This window comes from Nycticebus coucang, chromosome 10, assembly GCF_027406575.1.
Source record: "Nycticebus coucang isolate mNycCou1 chromosome 10, mNycCou1.pri, whole genome shotgun sequence".
Taxonomy (NCBI): Eukaryota; Metazoa; Chordata; class Mammalia; order Primates; family Lorisidae; genus Nycticebus; species Nycticebus coucang.
The window spans coordinates 104,281,307-104,303,519 of NC_069789.1; the positions used below are offsets into that span (position 1 = coordinate 104,281,307).

The 22,213-nt window shown below is 51.1% G+C and overlaps 1 protein-coding gene across 5 annotated transcripts in view; it reads left to right on the top strand.

The window, feature by feature from the left end:
* IQGAP3 (IQ motif containing GTPase activating protein 3) overlaps nucleotides 1–21,633 on the top strand; it is a 47,612-nt gene extending 25,979 nt beyond the window's left edge. For 2 of the 5 annotated variants that reach the window (XM_053604526.1, XM_053604527.1), the window contains exons 20-38: nucleotides 3,310–3,393; nucleotides 3,545–3,616; nucleotides 3,704–3,773; nucleotides 6,229–6,437; nucleotides 7,632–7,784; nucleotides 8,079–8,242; nucleotides 8,708–8,932; nucleotides 10,303–10,443; nucleotides 12,820–12,904; nucleotides 13,230–13,468; nucleotides 13,786–13,918; nucleotides 14,045–14,147; nucleotides 14,864–14,990; nucleotides 15,846–15,933; nucleotides 16,763–16,975; nucleotides 18,331–18,497; nucleotides 18,786–18,887; nucleotides 19,299–19,407; nucleotides 20,191–21,633. In XM_053604526.1, the coding sequence (XP_053460501.1) occupies nucleotides 3,310–3,393; nucleotides 3,545–3,616; nucleotides 3,704–3,773; nucleotides 6,229–6,437; nucleotides 7,632–7,784; nucleotides 8,079–8,242; nucleotides 8,708–8,932; nucleotides 10,303–10,443; nucleotides 12,820–12,904; nucleotides 13,230–13,468; nucleotides 13,786–13,918; nucleotides 14,045–14,147; nucleotides 14,864–14,990; nucleotides 15,846–15,933; nucleotides 16,763–16,975; nucleotides 18,331–18,497; nucleotides 18,786–18,887; nucleotides 19,299–19,407; nucleotides 20,191–20,304 (2,598 nt within the window). In that variant the 3' untranslated portion in view covers nucleotides 20,305–21,633. Of the gene's footprint in view, nucleotides 1–3,309; nucleotides 3,394–3,544; nucleotides 3,617–3,703; nucleotides 3,774–6,228; nucleotides 6,438–7,631; nucleotides 7,785–8,078; nucleotides 8,243–8,707; nucleotides 8,933–10,302; nucleotides 10,444–12,819; nucleotides 12,905–13,229; nucleotides 13,469–13,785; nucleotides 13,919–14,044; nucleotides 14,148–14,863; nucleotides 14,991–15,845; nucleotides 15,934–16,099; nucleotides 16,617–16,762; nucleotides 16,976–18,330; nucleotides 18,498–18,785; nucleotides 18,888–19,298; nucleotides 19,408–20,190 lie in introns of those variants that run through there. The other 3 variants (XM_053604528.1, XM_053604530.1, XM_053604531.1) reach the window with 3 other exon arrangements.
* Nucleotides 21,634–22,213: the final 580 nt, after the last annotated feature.

Consider the following 22,213-nt stretch of genomic DNA (forward strand, 5'->3'; position numbering starts at 1 on the left):
TCACCCTGAGTAGAGTGCCGTTGCATCACAGCTCATAGCAACCTCCAGCTCCTGGGCTCAAACGATTCTCCTGCCTCTGCCTCCCAAGTAGCTGGGACTACAGGCGCCTGCCACAATGCCCAGATATTTTTTGGTCGCAGCCATCATTGTTCTTTGGTGGGCCCGAGCTGGATTCGAACTCGCCAGCTCAGGTGTATGTGGCTGGCACCTTAGCCCCTTGAGCCGCAGGCGCCGAGCCTCAGTCTCCCCATTTGTAATGATGATACTCACCTCATGTTGATCGTGAGTATTAAAGTAAGAAAATCACATGCACCCTTGGCGTGGTGTGTGTTCCACTGGTTGTAGCCATTATGAGAGGTTATTTTCGGGTCATTGGTCCCAGACCTCAATACAGAACTTGAGTAAACTGAATTTTGTGGCCTGAATCATAGAACTGTCTCCTTCCTGAGCCCAGATTAGAATTTTACACTAAGGAAATGAAAAGCCACACTGACAGTGGGAGGGAAGATAGAGTTGAACGGGGCATTGGTCACTAGTGCTAGAGCTGTGTGGGCTCTGCTCTGGGCCTTGGGAGACAGAGAAGGAGCCCAGAACCTCAGGCCACTTGCCTTCCTAGTAAGTGAGAATCAGAAATGAGGCTGCCCAGGTGTGCTGAGACTTGAATCTCTTCTGAAAGCTCTGACTCTGGCCAGAACTCAAGCAGGGTCCTGAATTCTGACCAATCAAAATTGGGAGACTTAATTTTTTTTTTTTTTTTTTGTAGAGACAGAGTCTCACTGTACCACCCTTGGGTAGAGTGCCGTGGCATTACACGGCTCACAGCAACCTCTAACTCTTGGGCTTACGCGATTCTCTTGCCTCAGCCTCCCAGGGAGACTTAATTTTTAAGGAGCCTGGAGGGGATTGAGTAAGGGGTAAGTGCAGAGAGCCCACTCTTCTGCCTTTTCCCAAAACAACTTTCTGGGTAGTAGCTGAAGTAGGAGGAGAAAGCGTGCTGGGCTGGCAGCAGGTGTGGAAATGGGGACTTCCTGGTCTCTAGGCTCCAATATGGACAGCCGGTGTCATGGGCCAAGCTACCTCATATCATATCCCAAACAGAGGACTGTGTTAGCTTAGGAAAAGCCTGGGAGAAGAACTGGCTTTAAGAAGGGCTGGTAGGACAACTAGGTGAAAGTGAGTGCTCTTAAATCTCCCCAAACCATGACAGTGTCAACGGAGGAGTGTCCTCTAGGACTGCACAGTGGAAGATGTTCAACACGGGCCCTAAAAGACAGAAAAGATTTCAGTAATAGGGCTGAGGACAAGAGTGAATGTAAACAAAGATTCAAAGTAGAAAATCATGGGCGGCGCCTGTGGCTCAGTCGGTAGGGCGCCGGCCCCATATGCCGAGGGTGGTGGGTTCAAAACCGGCCCCGGCCAAACTGCAACCAAAAAATAGCCGGGCGTTGTGGCGGGCGCCTGTAGTCCCAGCTACTCGGGAGGCTGAGGCAAGAGAATCGCTTAAGCCCAGGAGTTGGAGGTTGCTGTGAGCTGTGTAAGGCCACGGCACTCTACTGAGGGCCATAAAGTGAAACTCTGTCTCTACAAAAATAAAAAATAAAAAAAAAAAAAAAAAGTAGAAAATCATATGGCATGTTTAGAAGAAAACAAAATGTATGATGAGCCTAGAATCCTTAAGAAGGTAGGGGACCAGTGGAAAATCAGACAGGGGCTCGGTGCCCGTAGCTCAGTGGTTAGGGCACCAGCCACATACACCGAGGCTGATGGGTTTGAACCTGGCCTGGGCCTGCTAAACAACAATGACAACTACAACAACAACAAAAAAAAAATAGCGGAGTGTTATGGCCGGCATCTGTAGTCCCAGCTACTTGGGATGCTGAGGCAAGAGAATCCCTTAAGCCGAAGAGTATGAGGTTGCTGTGAGCTGTGACACCACCACACTCTACCGAGGGCGATAATGAGACTCTGTCTCAAAAAAAAAAAAAAAAAGGGGCGGCGCCTGTGGCTCAGTCGGTGGGGCGCCGGCCCCATGTGCCGAGGGTGGCGGGTTCGGGCCCAGCCCCGGCCAAACTGCAACAAAAAAATAAAAATAGCCGGGCGTTGTGGCGGGCGCCTGTGGTCCCAGCTGCTCGGGAGGCTGAGGCAAGAGAATCGCTTGAGCCCAGGAGTTGGAGGTTGCTGTGGGCTGTGTGGGGCCACGGCACTCTACCGAGGGCCATAAAGTGAGACTCTGTCTCTACAAAAAAAAAAAAAGAAAAGAAAAGAAGAAAGTCAGATAGAGAATGTGAGGTCAGATGGTCAAGAACTTCTAGAAGCTAGGTGCAGTGGTTCATACCTGTAATTCTAACACTTTGGGAGGCCAAGATGGGAAGATGACTTGAGCCCAGGAATTTGAGGCTGCCGTGAGCTATGATGAGGCCACTGCACTCTAGCCTAGGTGACAGGGTGAGACCCTATCTCAAAATAACAAAATAATAAGAACTTCTCAATAATGTGGGGCTCAGGGCAAGATAGTCCAAGTGATGCCTTAGGAAAGTTAATCCAATACAAGCTTTGGGTGAAAGGGAAGAGGCCCCTAGGAAGGAACCACAATGGAAAGAGACCATGAGATTTGTGTTTTGAGACCAAAGAGGGTGTGATTTATAGAGGAAATAGTCAGCTGGACTGTTTATTGCAGACCAGCCACGGGGAGAGGCCATCAAATTGACAGCTAAATCACTGAGGACCTGAAAAGATTTGTTGAGAGCTGGGGTTGGGCTGGATGCTGTCATTGTGAAGAGAAGCATGAGTTATGAGAACATCAGTGACCTGCAACTGCGCAGGTGGCCACTGGCAGAGGTGGTAGGCATAGGACTCTGGCTGTACACACAACCGTGTGCTTCTCCCAACTGTTCTCTGCCCACTCCCGTGTGTGAGTGAGCAGGGTTGTGTGTGAGAATGAGGGTGGTCTGCACATGGGTGCAGAAGTGTATTTCAGGGTGATACTATGCATGCTTTGGTGAAGATGGTAAGTGGGTGCTTGCTTTAGTAATGTCTTTTAGGCTTGTATCTTCCATTGAGATTTTGTGAGGAGGTGTTGTGGGGGCGCTATATGCCAGGGCCAGGGGCTGTGGCAGAGGGCGTGACTGCCTATGTGCAGCTGTCTGGTCTGAGGTGGGAGTTCTTTGAGAACCAGGTCACTTTCTCCTCTCCCTCTACTCACCTGCCTCCTCCTTTCCCTAGAGAGTCCGAGACAAGGCCTTTCCCTGAAGCCTCTCCAGCCCAGGGAGACCTGCAAGGGCTATCTCTTTTTTCCTTCCTGATTTGCAGGCTTATTGGCGGGGTTATAGACAGCGGAAGATTTACCTGCAGCGGTTACAGTATTTAAAGGCAAACCTGGACGCCATAATCAAGGTAGCAATAATGGTTTAGCAGCTTCCTGTCTGTCTTGAATCTGAGAAAAGCTTTTAGTCCTCTCAATTCTTTGTAACCGCTGGAGTTGGCTTAATCAGCCAGGGACTGGGGGTGGCCAGGCCTGGAGCTCTGAGGCTGTGTCTCCTCCCAGATCCAGGCCTGGACCCGGATGTGGGCAGCTCGGAGACAATACCTAAGGCGGTTGCGCTACTTCCAGAAGAACGTGAGTATGGCCCTGCTCCTGTGCCTATGTGCCCAGCCTTCACCCATGAGACCAGCTAGCGGCTAGTCTTGTCTGTGTTCATGGCAGGTCACCTCCATTGTGAAAATCCAGGCATTTTTCCGAGCCAGGAAAGCCCGGGATGACTACAGGCTATTAGGTGAGCTGTCTGTGCTACTTTCCCCTGCTTAATGGGAAAGACAGGACCTTACAGGGCCAGGCAGGTCTAGATGTCCCTCTTGGGACTGCACAGCATGTAAGGAGACAGTGGTCATAAGTTTTCTGTACAGAAATGCGGAACCTTTCTGCTTACCCCAAGTACAAACAGCCTTGTCACGGGGAAATTTCCTCTAACCAGGTTTCTTTCTTTCTGATGATCAGGACTTAGATTATCTACCTATTGCCACCACCAAAGCAAAAAAAAAAAAAAGAAAAGAAAAGAATCTTTCCCACTCCCTTGGTTACCACTTTCTGCCTCTTTGCCCTCTTCTCTGTCCATGGCCCTTCCGCCTCCCAGCCTCTGTCGTCTAGCATACCCGGGGCCTGGCAAGGTACGCAAGAATTTCTGAGGTGAGTATAGTATAACCACAGGGCAGGGCAACAAGGAGCATGACAGGTCTTAAGCAGCGGAGTGACAAGATCACACATATGGGTTTAATGGATTAATCTGGCCATAATTAATGGGGACAGGATGAGAAGCACTTGAGGGAGCAACATTCCCTGCCCTGTACTTCCAGTGAGCTGCATGTGCACATAAAGCCTTAAAGAGGTCCTTTTAATTTGCTCCTGGCCCAGGTCCTTCAAGTACAGAAGCCCAGCCTTAGGAATTTATTTTGGTGAAATTGACAAGTGGTCCATTTCTGTGTTCACCTCTAGCCCCTGGGTTCCAGAAGTTGTAGTCCCCTTTTCTTCCTGGCCACGAGGCTACTCTGTGGCCTCCTGGCTAAATGTTCCATTTCTGAGTCTTCTGCTTCACTGCCTCAGTCCTTCTTCCCCCTTTCTTGCTCGCAGGGGCTTTGCCTGCCCCTTCTCTGGCTATGGACACATGAGCCATCTGCTCCTGGGCCACCAGCTTCTTTCCCACCATCTCACCTTTCCCTAGCTGGGCCATTTCCTAGTCCTGCCACTGCCCGGTCATCCTTTATCTTCTTTTTCTTCTCTTCAGTTCATGGTTTTTCTGGAAGAACTCGTTTTTCCTGGTCCTACCTCCCACTTCATGAGCCCCCAGACTCTACTCAGAGTTCTGCCACTGATTGGCTGTGTGGCCCTAGGCAAGTTACTTAACTTTTGTGGCCTAGTTTTCTCCTTTATAAGGTGGGACAATAATACCTTCCTTATAGGTTGTTTTGAGGATTAAATGAGTTATGTGCTGTATTTCATCAAATGCAAGATGCCATCAGTTGTTTCAGACTACTGTTCACTCCTCGGAGATCCATTCTCCCACTATGGCCAGATTAATTCATTAAACACCATATGTGTGATCTTGTCACTCTGCTGCTTAAGACCTGTCATGCCTCCTTGTTGCCCTGAGGATAAAATCTAGTCTCCTCACCAGGAATTCCAAGGTTCTCTGTGACCTGGCCTCTCCCTGTACCTCTGATCTCACTGACCTCCTGCCCTCTCTTCCTAAACCCTCTGCACTGTGCCCAGGCATGGTGGACTTGCGGTACTTCCCAAACAGCCACACTCACCCTCTTTACCTTCTTTTCATGATTTCTCTGGGGCCTCACCACTCAACTCCGCAGGTGGGGTTGGGTGGCCAGCTTTTGTTTCCCAAAAACTCCCTATTCTGGCCCCTTTCCAAGCACTAACTGCACTGCAGTGCACTGTGGCTTATTTGTCTCAATCACCTACTAGATTGCCTTTAGGGACAGGGCCTTGTTATTACTGGCTGTATAACCTAAGGCAAGTCATTTACCCTCTCTGCCTCAGTGATCTCATCTATGGTTATAGTATACTCACCTCAGAGGGTTGTTTTAAGTATGTAAAAGCACTCAACAGTGTCTGCCCATGGTAAACATTAGTTGATTGTTGTTTCATTGTTATTCCCTGTAACTCAGCTCAGAGGCAGCTTTTTTGTTTGTTTTGTTTTGTTTTCAAGTACCAATTACAAAAGTGATCAAAGAGAATCACCAGCTAATTCTGACCTCCCCACACCAGAAAGTCCATGCTGCCTAGTGTGCTTTCCGCTGTGCACAGACACTCCTGACAAAGGACCCTTGTGAGGCTAGGCAGGGCCAAGTAGATGCTAGTGGGGGCCGGATGGGGGGACCAGGTCGGCCCTGCAGGAGTGGGCAGTCAGGCGGAGAAGACAAGGGAGGCCTAAGAGGATTTCAGAAGGAGCAAGGGTTCTAGCTTTGGTGTGGGGTGTCCTGGGATAGGCCCAGGTTGGGGTGAGTCCAGAGGCAGGGAAAGAACAGGTCTTAGGTCTTGCCCAGTTATAAAACAAGAAGCTTGGTGTCAGGCCTGGTTAGGAAGCTGCCCCTGCCCTCCAAGTGCAAGCAGAACAGTGAGGGCTGAGGCTGGGAGCTAAGGGTAGGTTAACCCTGGGGTGGGGCTGGCAGAAGGTCTCCAGTGAGATCTGCCTGATCCTAATGCCGCCTCTGTACCCCCAGCACGGGCCCCCCACCCCCCTCTCAGTGTGGTGCGCAGATTCGCCCATCTCTTGAATCAAAGCCAGCAGGATTTCTTGGCTGAAGCAGAGCTACTGAAGCTCCAGGAAGAAGTAGTGAGGAAGATCCGGTCCAATCAGCAGCTGGAGCAGGACCTCAACACCATGGATATCAAGATTGGCCTGCTGGTGAAGAACCGGATTACCCTGCAGGTGACGGGCCCTCCTGCCCACCCCTTCTCCCAAACTGCTGCTGGTCACTATTCATATCTTTTAAAAATAGTGTGGGTTTTATCGTCTTGGTGGGCCTCTTGTTCTGTGGCCCTCTGCCATTCTCGGAAGCCATTTGTAGCACAAGCAGCAGATGGAATCATAGTGTCTGGCTCCGTTTGTTCCTGGTGATAGACTGCAGGTGGTCATTTAACCTCTGTGTCTGTTTACTTATGAGCAAACTGGCAGTGATGAGCATGTCTACCTCACCAGGCCAAAAGTGGAGAAAGATGTGAATGACCATACCAACATGCAGTGTCAGGATAGCAGGGATACAGTGACATCACCACCTCTGACATGTACCACAGTACTTATTTCTTTTTTTTTTTTTTAGAGACAGTCTTACTTTGTCACCCTTGGTAGAGTGCCATGGCGTCACAGCTTGCAGCAACCTCCAGCTCTTGGGCTTAGGTGATTCTCTTGCCTCAGCCTCCTGAGTAGCTGGGACTACAGGCGCCCGCCACAACTCCTGGCGATTTTTTTGTTGCTATTGTTGCAGTTTGGCTGGGGCCGGGTTTGAACCCACCACCCTCGGTATATGGGGCCAGCACCCTACTCCCTGAGCCACAGGTGCCGCCCCACAGTACTTATTTCTAATAAGAAATAATAGCAAATGGGTGGCGCCTATGGGTTAGTGGGTGGGGCACCGGGCCCATATACCAAGGGTGACGGGTTCAAACCCGGCCCCAGCCAAACTGCAACAAAAAAATAGCTGGGCGTTGTGGTGGGCGCCTTTAGTCCCCGCTACTCAGGAGGCTAGGCAAGAGAATCTCCTAAGCCCAGGAGTTGGAGGTTGCTGTGAGCTCTGTGACGCCACGGTACTCTACCAAGGGCGATAAAGTGAAACTCAGTCTCTACAAAAAAAGGAAAAAATAATAGCGAAGAACGAGTAGACGCTGTGCCCCAGTCTGGCAGCCCAGCTCCCTATGGAGGCTTACCCCTCTGAAAGCAGAGGTGCCAGATAGAGTCTAGGACAGCAGGAGGGGCTCTTCCTTACCCAGAGCTGTTTATCTCTCTGGATCATGCCTATTCCTTGAATAGCAGAAAGCCCCAGCTCTTCAGGGCGCTGATTCTAGACTTAAGTTCTATGCTCTGCTGGTTTGGGTGGCTATATCACCCGCTCTCCTGCCCCTGCAGGAAGTAGTCTCCCACTGCAAGAAGCTGACCAAGAAGAATAAGGAACAGCTTGCAGATATGATGGTTCTGGACAAGCAGAAGGGATTAAAGTCGCTGAGTAAAGAGAAACGACAGAAGCTAGAAGCATACCAACACCTCTTCTACCTGCTCCAGGTGAGCAGAGGGCTTGGAAGGAAGAGTCTTTATTGTCCCGTGAAGGCCTGGGACCTTAAGGCCTTCTTGTCTGTGCCTTTGCCTCTATGTAAGGTGTCCTTTCCTGTAATCCTAGTGCTTTATCCCCAGGGAAGAGACAACCTCTTTCCCAGTCTCTCTGGAATGTGTCCAGTGCCTTAGGAAAGTGTGGCAGTGCTTTCTCATTCAAGTTCCTATCAGGAAAGACTTTGCTTTTCTGATCAGTTGTCCTTGAACTACACTGTCAGCTGTTCCTCTCTCTCCTATTGCTTGCAGACTCAACCCATCTATTTGGCCAGGCTGATCTTTCAGATGCCACAGAACAAAACTACCAAGTTCATGGAGGCAGTGATTTTCAGTTTGTACAACTATGCTTCCAGCCGCCGAGAGGCCTATCTCCTGCTCCAGTTGTTCAAGACAGCACTCCAGGAGGAGATCAAGTAGGCTATTTAGATGCTAAGGAGAGGGAAGAGGATGGGTTAGGAGATGCCCTCTTGGCTCCTTCACAAGGTGACAAGTTGGTGAGGTTAATAGATAGAAAATGAACCAGAATGGGGTGGCACCTGTGGCTCAAGGATTAGGGCGCCAGTCCCATATGCCGGAGGTGGTGGGTTCTAAACCCAGCCCTGGCCAAAAACCACACAAAAAAAAAAAAAAAAAAAAAGAAAAGAAAATGAACCAGAATGGTCTGGTCTACTCCATCTCCTGATGTCTTACAGACATCTGGCACAGCACAGTGGGAGGACCTGGGCTGATATGTTATCATAAAAGATGCGGGAGATTAGGACATTCCTTAGAGGGGGACCACCAGAGCAGGTTTTGAAGAGCCAAAATATGAAAAAAGAAAAGCAGCTATTTGTCTTACACAGAGGCAAGAGATCAGCTTCTGACCTCTTAAACCACAGGTCAAAAGTAGAGCATCCCCAGGACGTGGTGACAGGCAACCCAACTGTGATGCGGCTGGTGGTGAGGTTCTACCGTAATGGGCGGGGACAGAGTGCCCTGAGGGAAATCCTGGGCAAAGTGGTCCAGGATGTGCTGGAAGACAAGGTGCCCAACGTCCACACAGACCCCGTCCACCTATACAAGAGTTGGATCAACCAGACTGAAGCCCAGACAGGGCAGCGCAGGTAAGAGGGGTTAGAGGGGCAGCTGCATCTTGGGCCTCATGGGGGAAGTTCAGGTATACTTAGAAGGTGGCATAGAAATGAGTGTGGTGGCGGCACCTGTGACTCAGTCAGTAAGGCGCCGGCCCCATATACCGAGGGTGGTGGGTTCAGGCCCGGACCCGGCCAAACTGCAACCAAAAAATAGCCGGGCATTGTGGCAGGCGCCTGTAGTCCCAGCTACTCGGGAGGCTGAGGCAAGAGAATCGCTTAAGCCCAGGAGTTGGAGGTTGCTGTGAGCTATGTGAGGCCACGGCACTCTACCGAGGGCCATAACGTGAGACTCTGTCTCTACCAAAAAAAAAAAAAAAAGAAATGAGTGTGGTGATTCACACAGATATGACACTAGCCCTGTAGGACTAAGTAAGGTGGCCTTTTAGAACTGATATAAATGGGCTCGGTGCCTGTGGCTCAAGCGGCTAAGGCGCCAGCCACATACACCTGAGCTGGTGGGTTTGAATCCAGGCCGGGCCCACCAAACAACAATGATGGCTGCAATCAAAAAATAGCCAGGCGTTGTGGCAGGTGCCTGTAGTCCCAGCTACTTGGGAGGTGGAGGCAGGAGAATCGCTTGAGCCCAGGAGTTGGAGGTTGCTGTGAGCCGTGATGCCACGGCACTCTACCCAGGGCGATAGCTTGAGGCTCTGTCTGAAAAAAAAAGAACTGATGTAGATGACTCCAGACCTGGTGGGCTTAACATAAAATGAGCACAGATAAATATGCAAATATGCTTAATTGCTGTGTCAGTGCTTGCAAATGATATGTCACATTTGTGTGGAGTTGGGATATGGACTCCTATTGATGGAGCTATAGATTAATATTCAGATTTACAGATGAACAGGTAAATGAGATAATGGAAAAATAGGTTGGCCTTATAGATTGGGGCATCACTCAGGTCTTATAGGTTTTAAGGAAACCTAGCCACTGAGGAAAGCAGGCAGTCCTGGTGGCTGCTGTAGATGGCATGTGAGGCTTAGGCGAGGGAACTACAAGGCCTTGGCCAAACCTCCCCCAATGTCCCAATTGCCAAAGATTATTTGCCCCCTGATTTTTGTCTGTGCCCCTTAGGGGTCTTTCGGTAGAGTCCAGTTCTCTCTTTCTTCCTACACTCTTTCAGACTCCGTGTGGGTACTCCCTCTCCACCTTCACCCATCTTTCTCTAGTCCTATCTGAGTCCTTCCCCTTATTCCAGTCTTTTCCACCTTGGCACACTGGGCTGCCCTTAGCATATCTACATAAGATCTGGTTGTGAGATGAAGGGTGTAAAGGAGGGGGCCTAGAGAAGGGAGGCCCTGGAGGGGCTCCAGCTATACCTTATCTCTCTCTGTCCACAGCCATCTCCCCTATGATGTCACCCCAGACCAGGCCTTAAGCCACTCTGAGGTCCAGAGACGACTGGACATTTCCCTGCGTAACCTGCTCGCCATGACTGATAAGTTCCTTGTAGCAATCATCTCATCTGTGGACCAAATTCCGTATGTGCGACAGTTCCATTCCCACCTGGGCACAGGATTTCAAGAGGGCCAGGCCACACTGGGGAACAGAGCAGGTCACAGTCCTGGAGGAAGGAAGGCAGGGAGGAAATGGAGCTGAGGGTCCTAATGGGGATTCCAGGAGACAAGTGAGGAATGCGCAAAGCCTACTCAGAAGAGTCCAGCTGGAACTTGCAGCTCTGTGTGAGGCCTGTCAGGATATCACTGGAGCCAGAGGAGAGAAATTTAAATGATCACAACCTCATAATTGTCTGAGAGCAAATGGGACTTTTCAGTTCACAATGTCAAAAATAAGCAATACTTCAAACTGATAAAGCACTTTATAGTTTTATATTTTTTGTTCTTTTGAGACAGTCTCACTTCATTGCTCAGGCTAGAATGCAGTGGCATTATCATAGCTCACTGTAACATCTAACTCCTGAACTCCAGCGATCCTCCTGTCTCAGTCTCCTAAGTAGCTGGGACTACAGGAATGGCACACCACACCTAGCTGATTTTTCTATTTTTTTGTACAGACAAGGTCTCACTAGTCTCAAACTCCTGGGAGGATTACCTCCTGCCTTGGGCTGCCAAAGTGCTAGGATTGTAGACTTGAGCCCCCACAACTGGCCTCTTTTAGCTATTTTGAAATATGCAGTACATTATTATTAACTAAAGTCACCCTTCTGTGCAGTGGTATCCCAGAGTTTGTTCCTCTCTGACAGCAACTTTGTGCCCGTTGACCAACCTCTCACCATCCTCCCTTCCCCGCCCTCCTCAGCCCCTGGTGATCACCACCTACTTACTCCTTTTATGGGGCAATGTTTTTAGATTCCACATGTGAATTAGATCATGTGGGGTTTGTCCTGTGCCTGGTGGTTTCACTTAACATGATGTCCTCTAGGTTCTTTCATGTTGTCACAAATGACAGGATTCGAGTCCTTTTTATGACTGAATAGTATTCCATTGTGTGTATGTATCATGTTTTTTAATCTGTCCATTGTTGAACATTTAGGTTGATTCCATATCTTAGCTATTTCAATAAAGTTTTTGAAAAGCAAATGAGTGAAAATGTTGACAAAGTGGGCATCACATAGACCTGTCACCCAGGCCTTCTGGTGCTCAGCACAGCGGAGTGCCAGAGTGGGGCCCACAGAGTTTAGAACGCTGCTCCCTAAACCTCGAGAACTGGGTCAGCGTTTACAAGTAGGAGTCAAGAGGGGTGGTGCCTGTGGCTCAAGGAGAGGGTATTAGTCCCACATGCCAGAGGTGGCGGGTTCAAACCCAGCCCCGGCCAAAAAACCACAAAAAAAAAAAAAGTAGGAGTCAAGAGAGGGAAGTCCACGAGCCGTAAACGTCTGTCTCTAATACCCTGGGAATAAAAATAGCTTCTAAATTAATTTAATTAAATGTGCAGGTGGCAGGCACATCTATAATAGGAATAAAAGGAATAATAAAGTCTAGCACATTAGAAAAGCACTCTACCATCATACATATTGTCACAGATATAACTTCACTTGATCTTCATAAAAACCCTGAGAGAGAGAGAGAGAGTGCAAGTACGATCATTCCCATTTTCCAGACTAAAGGGAAGAAAACAGCCTAAGATGACATCCCTGGGTAGTGGTAGATTCAGGACTGGAACTTCCCCTCCCAGCTCGGTGATTTCCTCAAGCCCCTGACAGGTGCTCTGTGACAGCTGACGAGACTGGCTGCCTCAGAGTATCCCAGGCCATCCTGGGACAGGGTTTTGGCTGAGTGTCAGATACTTGGGATATAGGCTAAAGGTGCCCCAGTGGGCAAGTAGGAAAATAGGAGGTGGACATTGTGATCTGGGTTGTTCCACAGGGGTGACTGGAAGTTCTCAAGAAAGATGCTGGGTGGCGCCTGGGGCTCAGTGAGTAGGGCGCCGGCCCCATATACCGAGGGTGGCGGGTTCAAACCCGGCCTCGGCCAAACTGCAACCAAAAAATAGCCGGGCGTTGTGGCGGGCACCTGTAGTCCCAGCTCCTCGGGAGGCTGAGGCAAGAGAATCGTGTAAGCCCAAGAGCTGGAGGTTGCTGTGAGCCGTGTGACATCATGGCACTCTACCGAGGGTGGTAAAGTGAGACTGTCTCTACAAAAAAAAAAGAAAGAAAGATGCTCATTGGGAGCTGTGCGAGAGCTGTAGGAGTGACAGCTCTGGTCCTCGCTACTGACACAAGGCAAGAGGGTATAAGACCCAGAGGTGTTAGAAGAAGGCCTCAGGGAGCTAGCTGTGGACAGTGGAAGGCCAATACTGGAGCTCAACTCTGTGGCTGAGCCAGAGAAGGAGAGACACCCAGGTGCTCATGCCTTGAGCTCTGGCAGAGAGACAGGCACCTATTGCTTTGTCCCCAGGTATGGGATGCGTTATGTGGCCAAAGTCCTGAAGAGAACACTGACAGAGAAGTTCCCTGATGCCATGGAAAGTGAGGTCTATAAGGTATTTGTCCTCTTCCTTCCCTTCCTTCCAAGCCCTCTGTTCTCCTGCTGGTACCTGTGATCCCCCAGAGTGAGACAAAGGGACAGACACTCATAAAAGTCCAAGGAGGAGAATACATTCCACCCTGTAAATCAAGCCTGGCTCCCCAGCAGGGCTGCAGGTGGCCAGTGGAAAGGCAGCTGGGAAGAGCTAGCAGTGGGCAACCCTGGGCTTCCTGTCAGGAAGTCCAGGTTCTAGTCTCTAATCTTTCTCAAGTTTGCTACATGACCTGCCTGGGCCTGTTTTCTGTAAAGGGCACTCCTGGGAGGGTCTCCTCTGCCCTCAGGTGGTAGGGAACCTCCTGTACTACCGCTTCCTGAACCCCGCTGTGGTGGCCCCTGACGCCTTCGACATTGTGGCCATGGCAGCAGGCGGTGCCCTGGCTGCCCCCCAGCGCCATGCCCTGGGGGCCGTGGCTCAGCTCCTACAGCTCGCTGCAGCTGGCAAGACCTTCTCTGGGGACCTTCTCTGCCAGCACCTGCAGGTCCTGAACAACTATCTGGAGGAGACACACCTCAAGTTCAGGTCTGTGCCCTGGCACCCCTCTGCTCCGTCTCCTTTCTCTCCTTTCACACCCACTTCTCCTTCCAGAATCCAGGAGGAAAGAGGCATAGAGGGGAGGGGTATAGTGATGGGACTGGAGGACAGAGTGTTGGGAGGATTCCCAAGTGGCGAGAAAGGCGGACTCTTAAAGGAGCTGGGCTTGAGGGAGCTCTGGGATAGGCCAAGAGCCAAGACTGGGAGAGTGAGAATGGAGCAGTTAGTGGAGAAGCCTGGAGGAAGGACGGAAACAAAACATGTGAGGCCCTCCCTACTCTCACATGCCCTGCTTCTGGCAACAGGAAGTTCATCTGCAGAGCCTGCCAGGTGCCAGAGCCAGAGGAGCGTTTTGCGATGGACGAGTACTCAGACATGGTGGCTGTGGCCAAGCCCCTGGTGTATGTCACTGTGGGGGAGCTGGTCAATACACACAGGGTATGGGCTGCACCCTGGGGTGTGGGCTAAGCAGGCAGGGGGGCTGGAAGCCCGTGATGAGGTGGGGGGCTGGTCCCAAGAGGAAGACCCAGCTCAGGCCTATACCTCTTTTTCTTCCTTCTGCAGCTGTTGCTAGAGCACCAAGACCACATTGCCCCCAGTCACCACGACCCCTTGCACGAGCTCCTGGAGGACCTTGGGGAACTGCCCACCATCCCTGACCTCATCGGTGTGTACCCTCCTTGGCCATTGGGCTGGAGGGGACCTGCAGGGAGGGGTGCACATGCAGGGCAGGACATGTGAACATGGCCACTCAGACTAGGTCTCGTGCCAGGAGCTACCCTGTTTCCCCGAAAATAAGACATCCTCCAAAAATAAGTCCTACTTACAAGAAAGATAAGACGTCCTCTGAAAATAAGACCTAGCGCATCTTTGGGAGCACACCTTAAAATAAGACGCTGTCTTATTTTCGGGGAAACAGGGTAGTTACACCCCCTTCCCCTCTCCCCCTGGTGCTGACATAGACACAAGAACAGACATGATGCGGAGAGGACAGACAGTGAAGAGACCCAGCACCACCCATACATGGCCAAATAAGTCATGTGCGTGATGTCACATGGAGAAGGCCTGTTTGGGTCTCCATGGGTTTCTCTGATGAGGAGGAACTTCAGGGTTGTGGGATGGGAGGAAGCCAGCTTCTTGGGATGTAGGGTAGGTGGAGAGAGCCAGGAACTCAGCTAGGGCTGCATAGCCCAGTACACAGGGCATGCTCCATGGGTAATAGTCCTTCCTCTGATGCTTGGGATTGAGGGCAGGGGTAGCACCCTGAGGTGGCACGGGAAGTCCCCTGGAAGTAGCCTTGGAATGGCACATCAGCAGTGACCCCATTGGCATACGTGTGTGGGACACAGGCCTATCTCCCCCTCATCCCTCACCCTGCCTCAGGGGAGAACATAGCTATAGATGGGCACATGGACCCAAGCAAGCTTGAAGTGTCCCTGACGCTCACTAACAAGTTTGAAGGACTGGAGGTGGACACTGATGACACTGATGTGCAGAGCCTGCTTCTGAGGTAGGTGAGGCCAACTCTGCCCCAGCACACCCTTCTCAGAGGGGCAATTCCACCTTCTTCCTGGGCTCCCTTTTCTTCAGGAAGTTCTCCATGAAGCCTAACTCACATTCCCCTTGCTGCAAGCTCAGCTGTTTTCCTTCTGGCAACCTCAGCTTTTCGCTCTGTGTTATAGCCAAAGGCAAAGAAATGGTTCAGATATTGACAATGGTGTTTGCTTATTATTGTGCTGTTTGCCAAATCCTTTTTCATAAGTTAATCATTTAAGCTCAGGGATAGGGTGTGAGAAAGATAGTAACTTCCCCTCTTCATAGTTGAAGAAAGTTTCACAGCCAGTGGGTGGTAGAGCTCGTGGTCTCATTCCCTGCTCTTGTGTGACATCAGGAGATGGGCATGGAGCATCCCTTCTCCTGTTCTGCAGGAGTGAGGGAGGACCCCTGCAGGGCTGGGCTGTCATCGGCAGAAGAGGAGCCCAGCTCCAGCTCCCTGCCCTATAGGCCCTCCACTCATTCACTGACTTGACAAACAAAGGAGGGGGAGTGTTGTTCTTCGTCCTACCATCACAAGCTGAGATGAGAGAGGAGACAGCTGGGGTTGAACTCAGTATAGCACTGCTGAGGGGAGCGGGCATCAGAAGACACCCTGGGCTGGAAGGAGGTATGCGCACTTCCTCAGGACTCAGAGGAAGATCGTTTGTGTGAGGGTGTCCTAGGCAATGACATGCCACACTACCTGGTGCCTCACTCTCCTTTGTTCCCTTCCCAAGCATCCCTGGCAGTCTTAGGCCTCTGGCCAGTCCCATGTCCGTACACTTCCCCTGCGTCTGAGTTCTCTGCCGTCACTGCCCTCCTCCCACAGCACCAAGCAAATGCTGGCTGACATCATACAGTTCCACCCTGGGGCCTCCCTCAAGGAAATCCTATCTCTCTCAACTTCCAGAGAGCAGGTGAGTGGCTGTGCCAGCCGAGAGGTTCTACCCAGTTCATTCCCCACCTCACCCCACCTGCACTGCTGATCTTCTTGAACCTCACCCACAGTCTGCGGTAAGCAGACACCTGCCCTCATCAGTGATGAGTGCTCTGGGGGTCAAGGCCTCTGCCCTTAACCCCCAGGAACCCACAGGCCTTAGGGTGCCTCAACCTACAGAGTCATGGGTCTTGGTCTCCTTCCACTGAAACAAGAGCAGTGCATACACCAGTGCTGAGGTGTTGGGAACAGCTGAAAGACAGTCTGGGAGGCTGCTGAGGCCTGTGCATGGAAATGAGTGGTCTGCCTGGAGGCCTGCAGGCAGAAGGTGGGCCATGCAGGGCCAGGGGTAGGCTGGGCCACTTGGAGTAAGGACTAGCCCAGTGGCTTCTCAGAGATGGTGATGGCCAGTAAGAGGCATGTCCCGAAACAGACAAGGGAGGAACTGCCCCGAACACCCCCTCACAGGGCTCCATTGCTAGAAAGGTTTGGCCAGCATCTCCTGGGCATCCTTTATGCTGTAGCTTCTGCTGGGTCTCCTTTGGGCCACCCTCCACCATGGCCATTCATGAGGCCCTCCCATGTGTCACCCCATATGTTATGATGCCACACCTTGAAATTCTGCACAAACTATATCCTGTTTCCAACCATTCCCCCCAAGAAGCTGAGCTCTAGGCATCTTCCTGGTGATGCCTAGAAAAGGGCCCAAGTTTCTCCCCATTGCTGGTACCCCAGGGCCTGCCCTGGGCTGGAGGCAGAATGGCAGGGCCTGGCAGACCCCTCTAGCCTCTGCCCTGCCACCTTCCCAGGAAGCGGCCCATAAGCGACTGATGTGCCGACGCCAGGCCTATGAGGCCCAAACTCCAGAGCCACTGCGGAGACACCGCTCGCTGACTGCACACTCCCTCCTGCCACTGGCAGAGAAACAACAGCGTGTCCTACGGAACCTGCGCCGACTTGAGGGCCTAGGGCTGGTCAGTGCCAGCGATGGCTACCAGAGGCTAGTGGATGAGTTAGCCAAGGTAGCAACCTGGGCCTGGGCTTTGTGTGCATGTGTATATGTGTGTGTGTACATGTATGCATGTGTGTGCATGTGTACACATGTACAAGCATCACAGGCAGATCATAGTATTAGCACTACAAAAGTAGGCCTCTGCCTGGTAAGTGCCCACCCAAAGTTGTCATCAGCTAGAGGAAGGCTAAGAGTCCATTTTTCAAGGTCTTGAAATTAACCAGTGACAGAGATGTTCTTGCGACTCTCTTTTACTAACAACAAGGAACCTTAAAACCAGTTGCTTCGCGCAGCGCCTGTGGCTCAGTCGGTAAGGCGCTGGCCCCATATACCGAGGGTGGCGGGTTCAAACCCGGCCCCGGCTGAACTGCAACCAAAAAAAAAAAAAAAAAACCAGTTGCTTCTTAATAAGGGAGAGGCCCTGAAGACATGCCTTGGGGACTTGGGGTGAGACTCTTGAGATGGTCCTAGGGAAAGTGACTTTGAAGCTGTCCTCTCCCTGTTCTTCCTAAAGAACACAGGGTTTTTTATTTTGTTTTGTTTTGTTGTTAAGATATAGTTTTACTTCTGGTTTTTGTTTTTGTTTTTTGAGACAGAGTCTCACTTTATCGCCCTCGGTAGAGTGCTGTGGCATCACAGCTCACAGCAAGCTCCAACTCCTGGGCTTAGGCGATTCTCTTGCCTCAGCCTCCCAAGTAGCTGGGACTACAGGTGCCCGCCACAATGCCCGGCTATTTTTTGGTTGCAGTTTGGCTGGGGCCGGGTTTGAACCTGCCATCCTCAGTATATGGGGCCGGTGCCCTACCCACTGAGCCCTAGGTGCCACCCCAGGTGTCTTCACTTTGTCACCCTCAGTAGAGTGCTGTGGCATCATACTCACAGCTCACCTCAAGCTCTTGGGCCATGATGCCACAGCACTCTACTGAGGGCAACAAAGTGAGACTCTGTCTCAAAAAAAAAAAAAAAAAAGATTGGGTGGTGGTGTTGGGTTTTTTTGGTTTTTGAGATGCTGTCTCACTTGGTCACCCTTGGTAGAGTGCCATGGCGTGTTAGCTCACAGCAACCTCAAACTCTTGGGTTCAAGTGATCCTCTTGCCTCAGCCTCCTGAGTAGCCGAGACTACAGATATCCACCACAATACCCGACTATTTTTAGAGGCAGGGTCTCGCTTTTGCTCAGGCTAGTCTTGAACCTGTGAGCTCAGGGCAGTCCACCCACCTCAGCCTCCCACAGTGCTAGGATTATAGGTGTGAGCCACCACACCTGGCTACTTCACGGGGTATTGTCTTGGGCCTCTGTCAGGCCTTCGGGATCCCTACCAGGAAGGGCCATTCACCCCCTTTCTCAACCCCCTCCCAACCCCAGGACATCTGCACCCAGCACAGGCACCGACAACGACGGAAGGCAGAGCTGATGAAGCTTCAGGCCATATTCCAGGGCCTGAGAGCCAAGACCACCTTCTATGAGGAGCAGGGCGACTACTACAGCCAGTACATCCGGGCCTGCCTGGACCACCTGGCCCCTAGCTCCAAGTAGGTGCTATCTTCTGCACTCAGCAGGTCACATGTGACCTCTCATCCCTGCCCCACTGTCTCCCAGCATAGGGAAGTCTCAGTCCAATACAGCTTCATCCCTTCCTGGCTGTGGTCTTTGAACCTTGGGCAAACAATTTTGAGCTTAAGTGCAGCTGCCTCCTCTGTTTCCCACCAGCAAGAAATCTTCCTCAGGATCTAATTTCCTTCCTGCCAGCCAGAGAGAAAGAAGGTCTTTGGTGGTGAAGAGTTTGTTGGATGAATTTTCTGGGGCCTTCTTTTAATCAGGATTTCTGGGAAGGGGAAAAAACAGCCTTCTCTTCATTACACTGCTGCCCAGCTCCTGGAGAAGGGCGTCTTGGTGGAAATTGAAGATCTTCCCACCTCTCAGTATGTATCTTTGGAGGACAGGATGTCAGACCTTTCCTGTCTTCTAACCTGGGGGTGGAGCTCTGGGCTGGGCTCCAGGTAAAAGGGAAGGCAGAGCATGGCTCTGGCCTCAGAGGAACTGCCAGAATGATGGCAGATGAGGATGATCCAGCACAGTTCTAGATACCCTGGAGCAGGGGGTGCTGGGAAGGCTTCCTGGAAGTGGGAACAGCTGGGTAGGACTGGGCAGATAAAAGGTGTGGCGTGGTAAGCAGGATTAAAATTGGAAGACGACAGAGAGCTGGGCCCCCTGGGAATGAAAGGGCTCTGGATGACACACACCATTGCCCACAATGAGGAGTGGTGGGTACGGAGGGGGCTGTGGCCCTGAAAAGAGGGAATGGGTCCCTATTTTGACTCTTGTTCCTGAAGCTTCAGAAATGTCATCTTTGACATCACCCCTGGAGATGAGGCAGGAAAGTTTGAAGTAAATGCCAAGTTCCTGGGTGTGGACATGGAGCGGTTTCAGCTTCACTATCAGGTGAGGGAACCCTCCGTGAGCCTCAAGATACCTGCCGGGCTGTAGGTGCTGGTAAAGAGAGTAGCCAGCCTCACCTCTCTGCTCCTCCAATGGCATCAACTCAGTACCCACTCCATCAGTATTATCTATTCCTAAAGGGAAGGGTGGGGGGTCTGTGCAACCCGAGCCCCCCTTTCCCCATACCTGACATAGACCCTACTGCCAAGCATGAAGGAGAGTAAAGTGGGCTGCTGGTGTCAGGCAGGATTAATATTTGAAGCTCTCTCGTTTGGGGGCTCTGCATGTCACCTCACTTAATGCTCTCCACAGCTCTGAAGTGTTATCCGCCTTTTACATTCTGTGGGGCTCAAAGGTTAAGAAGCCAGCCTAAATCAGAAGTCCATGTTCAGGAAGGCAGTGATTTTAAATCCTAATCCTCCTTTTCCTCTGCTATTTTGCCTTTTTACTAAAAAAACTGATTTCAGGCCCCAGCTGTACTTGGTCAAGTTACCGGACTTTCTCTCTCTCTCTCTCTCTCTCTGCCTCTGTTTCTGCATGATGAAATGGGGTTTCAATGCCCTGTTCCAGTGGCCACTGGTGAATAAGCAAGTCTTACAGTGTTACTGTTTTGTAGGCTGGCTGGCTGGACAATGGCTAGAAGTCTTTTTTTTTTGCATTTTTTAGCCGGGCTGGGTTTGAATTCGCCACCTCCGGCATATGGGACTGGCGCCCTACTCCTTTGAGCCACAGGCACCGCCCTGACTAGAAGTCTTTAAACTGCCCTCCCTGCCCATTCCCTCCTAGGACCTCCTGCAGCTCCAGTATGAGGGTGTGGCTGTCATGAAACTCTTCAACAAGGCCAAAGTCAACGTCAACCTCCTCATCTTCCTCCTCAATAAGAAGTTCTTTCGGAAGTGACAGAGGCAGCTGGTGCTGCCAAGCCCCTTGTACCCTGCTGGATGCTTTTCTTTAACTTGCTCCTCTGATTCCCTGCAGCCACCCACAACACAGGGCTGGGCAAGTCTCCAGCATCCTCACCTCTTTCCCAACTGGCAGGAGTTTGCCTACCAGCCCATAGGTGTATCTCTTCTTTTTTTTTTTTTTTTGTAGAGACAGAGTCTCACTTTATAGCCCTCGGTAGAGTGCCATGGCCTCACACAGCTCACAGAAACCTCCAACTCCTGGGCTTAAGCGATTCTTTTGCCTCAGCCTCCCAAGTAGCTGGGACTACAGGCGCCCGCCACAACGCCCGGTTATTTTTTGGTTGCAGTTTGGCCGGGGCTGGGTTTGAACCCGCCACCCTCGGTATATGGGGCCGGCGCCTTACTGACTGAGCCACAGGCGCCGCCCAGGTGTATCTCTTCTAATTGGCTAAAGTGGGCCTTGCCCCAGAGTCCAGCTATGTGGCTTGTACTACATATGGCAAACCCCATGCTTTTCTAGCCAGTCAGTAGGGTATGAACCTAGGAACTGCATTGTGGCCAGAAGACTGTTGCTCCTGTGTCTGCCACTGCCTCCACATCACCCCAATCTGACAAATGCTGCCACTGTGGCCTGATTTCCCCTCCACCTTCCTTCTCTGCATGCCCACAAAGCCGGGGCCACATTCCCATCCCACCTACCATGTCATCAGCAAGGGGTGTTCCTGCCCTGCTGAAGCCCGGGCCCCTGCTGTGCTGTGCACACAAACACTCTAGTCCCTCACCTTATGCCCCAAGCAGGGAGTGGGAAGGTGCAGTGCCCCTTACGGCACTGTGGTCCTTTGTGTTGGCACAGGCAACGTGACTTTCTGTTAACCTCAAAGCTCATGCCCTTGTTTATGGTCTGTCAGGTGTCTGAGAGGGTGTTCATTCCCTCTCCCAACTTGTCCTCTATGTCATTGTGCAGCCTTAATCATGGTTTTAATTCTTTCAATTTTTTTTAACTCAAGATCTCATTTCCCCTATTCAAACGAATACCTATGCCAGTCTTTTATACCTTGTATTTAAAAGTCACTTTGGGTCAGGGCCTTGGGGTTCTCACTTGTGTTTAAGACCTCATTATTTCAGCTTCATATGATGAAACGTTAGTCTTTCCCTTTTCTCCTTCCTCCTCAGGACTCTCATGCCTTAGACCTGACTCTTCTGGGCCATTCCCACAGGTCTGCAGCCCTTCTGTACATGGGCTCTCTGCTGGCCCCACATCTGCCCAACTTCCTGTCCTATTGCTCTTCTGATTACATTTTAATAAAAGCAGCTGTTATTCCCACATCTGTTTTTAACCCCTTATTGTATTTCTTACAGAGCAGGCCTCCAAGTTCTGGAACACATCTTCCCTAAGAGAGCTGGGGAATCTTCCCTGCAGCCTCCCCAGTCCTCTGTCTGCCTGTGGTGGGGGCCCACTCTGCCTGTCTGAGCTTGTAAAAGCTTAATGAGATGTGGCATTTATTTCTTTCTTCCCTCCCCCAGGGGACAGAGAGGAAGAAGGAATGCTTAGGTTTCTATTCTGTTTTTATCGGCCACTCTGAAGACAAAAGCTGAAAGGAGAAACAAAAGTCCAAGTTCTATTCCACCCACTTTGCACACATTTCCAGCAGGATCTTTTCCTGGGCCATGGGTGAAGATACTAAAAGTGCTGGAGCTGCAGCCCCTTAGATATTGTAGAATCCCCTTTCCATGGTGAAAACCCTCCTCCGTTTTTAAGAAGCAGAGAGGAAAGTCTGTGGGGGGAGGGGACAGTACAAACAGACACCTGCCCTGATATCTGAGCTCTCAAGCAGTCCCTACTGTGTACCCAGTACAGTCTGCCTCCCTCTACCCCGTTCCATTCTGTCACTCAGGATCTGTCT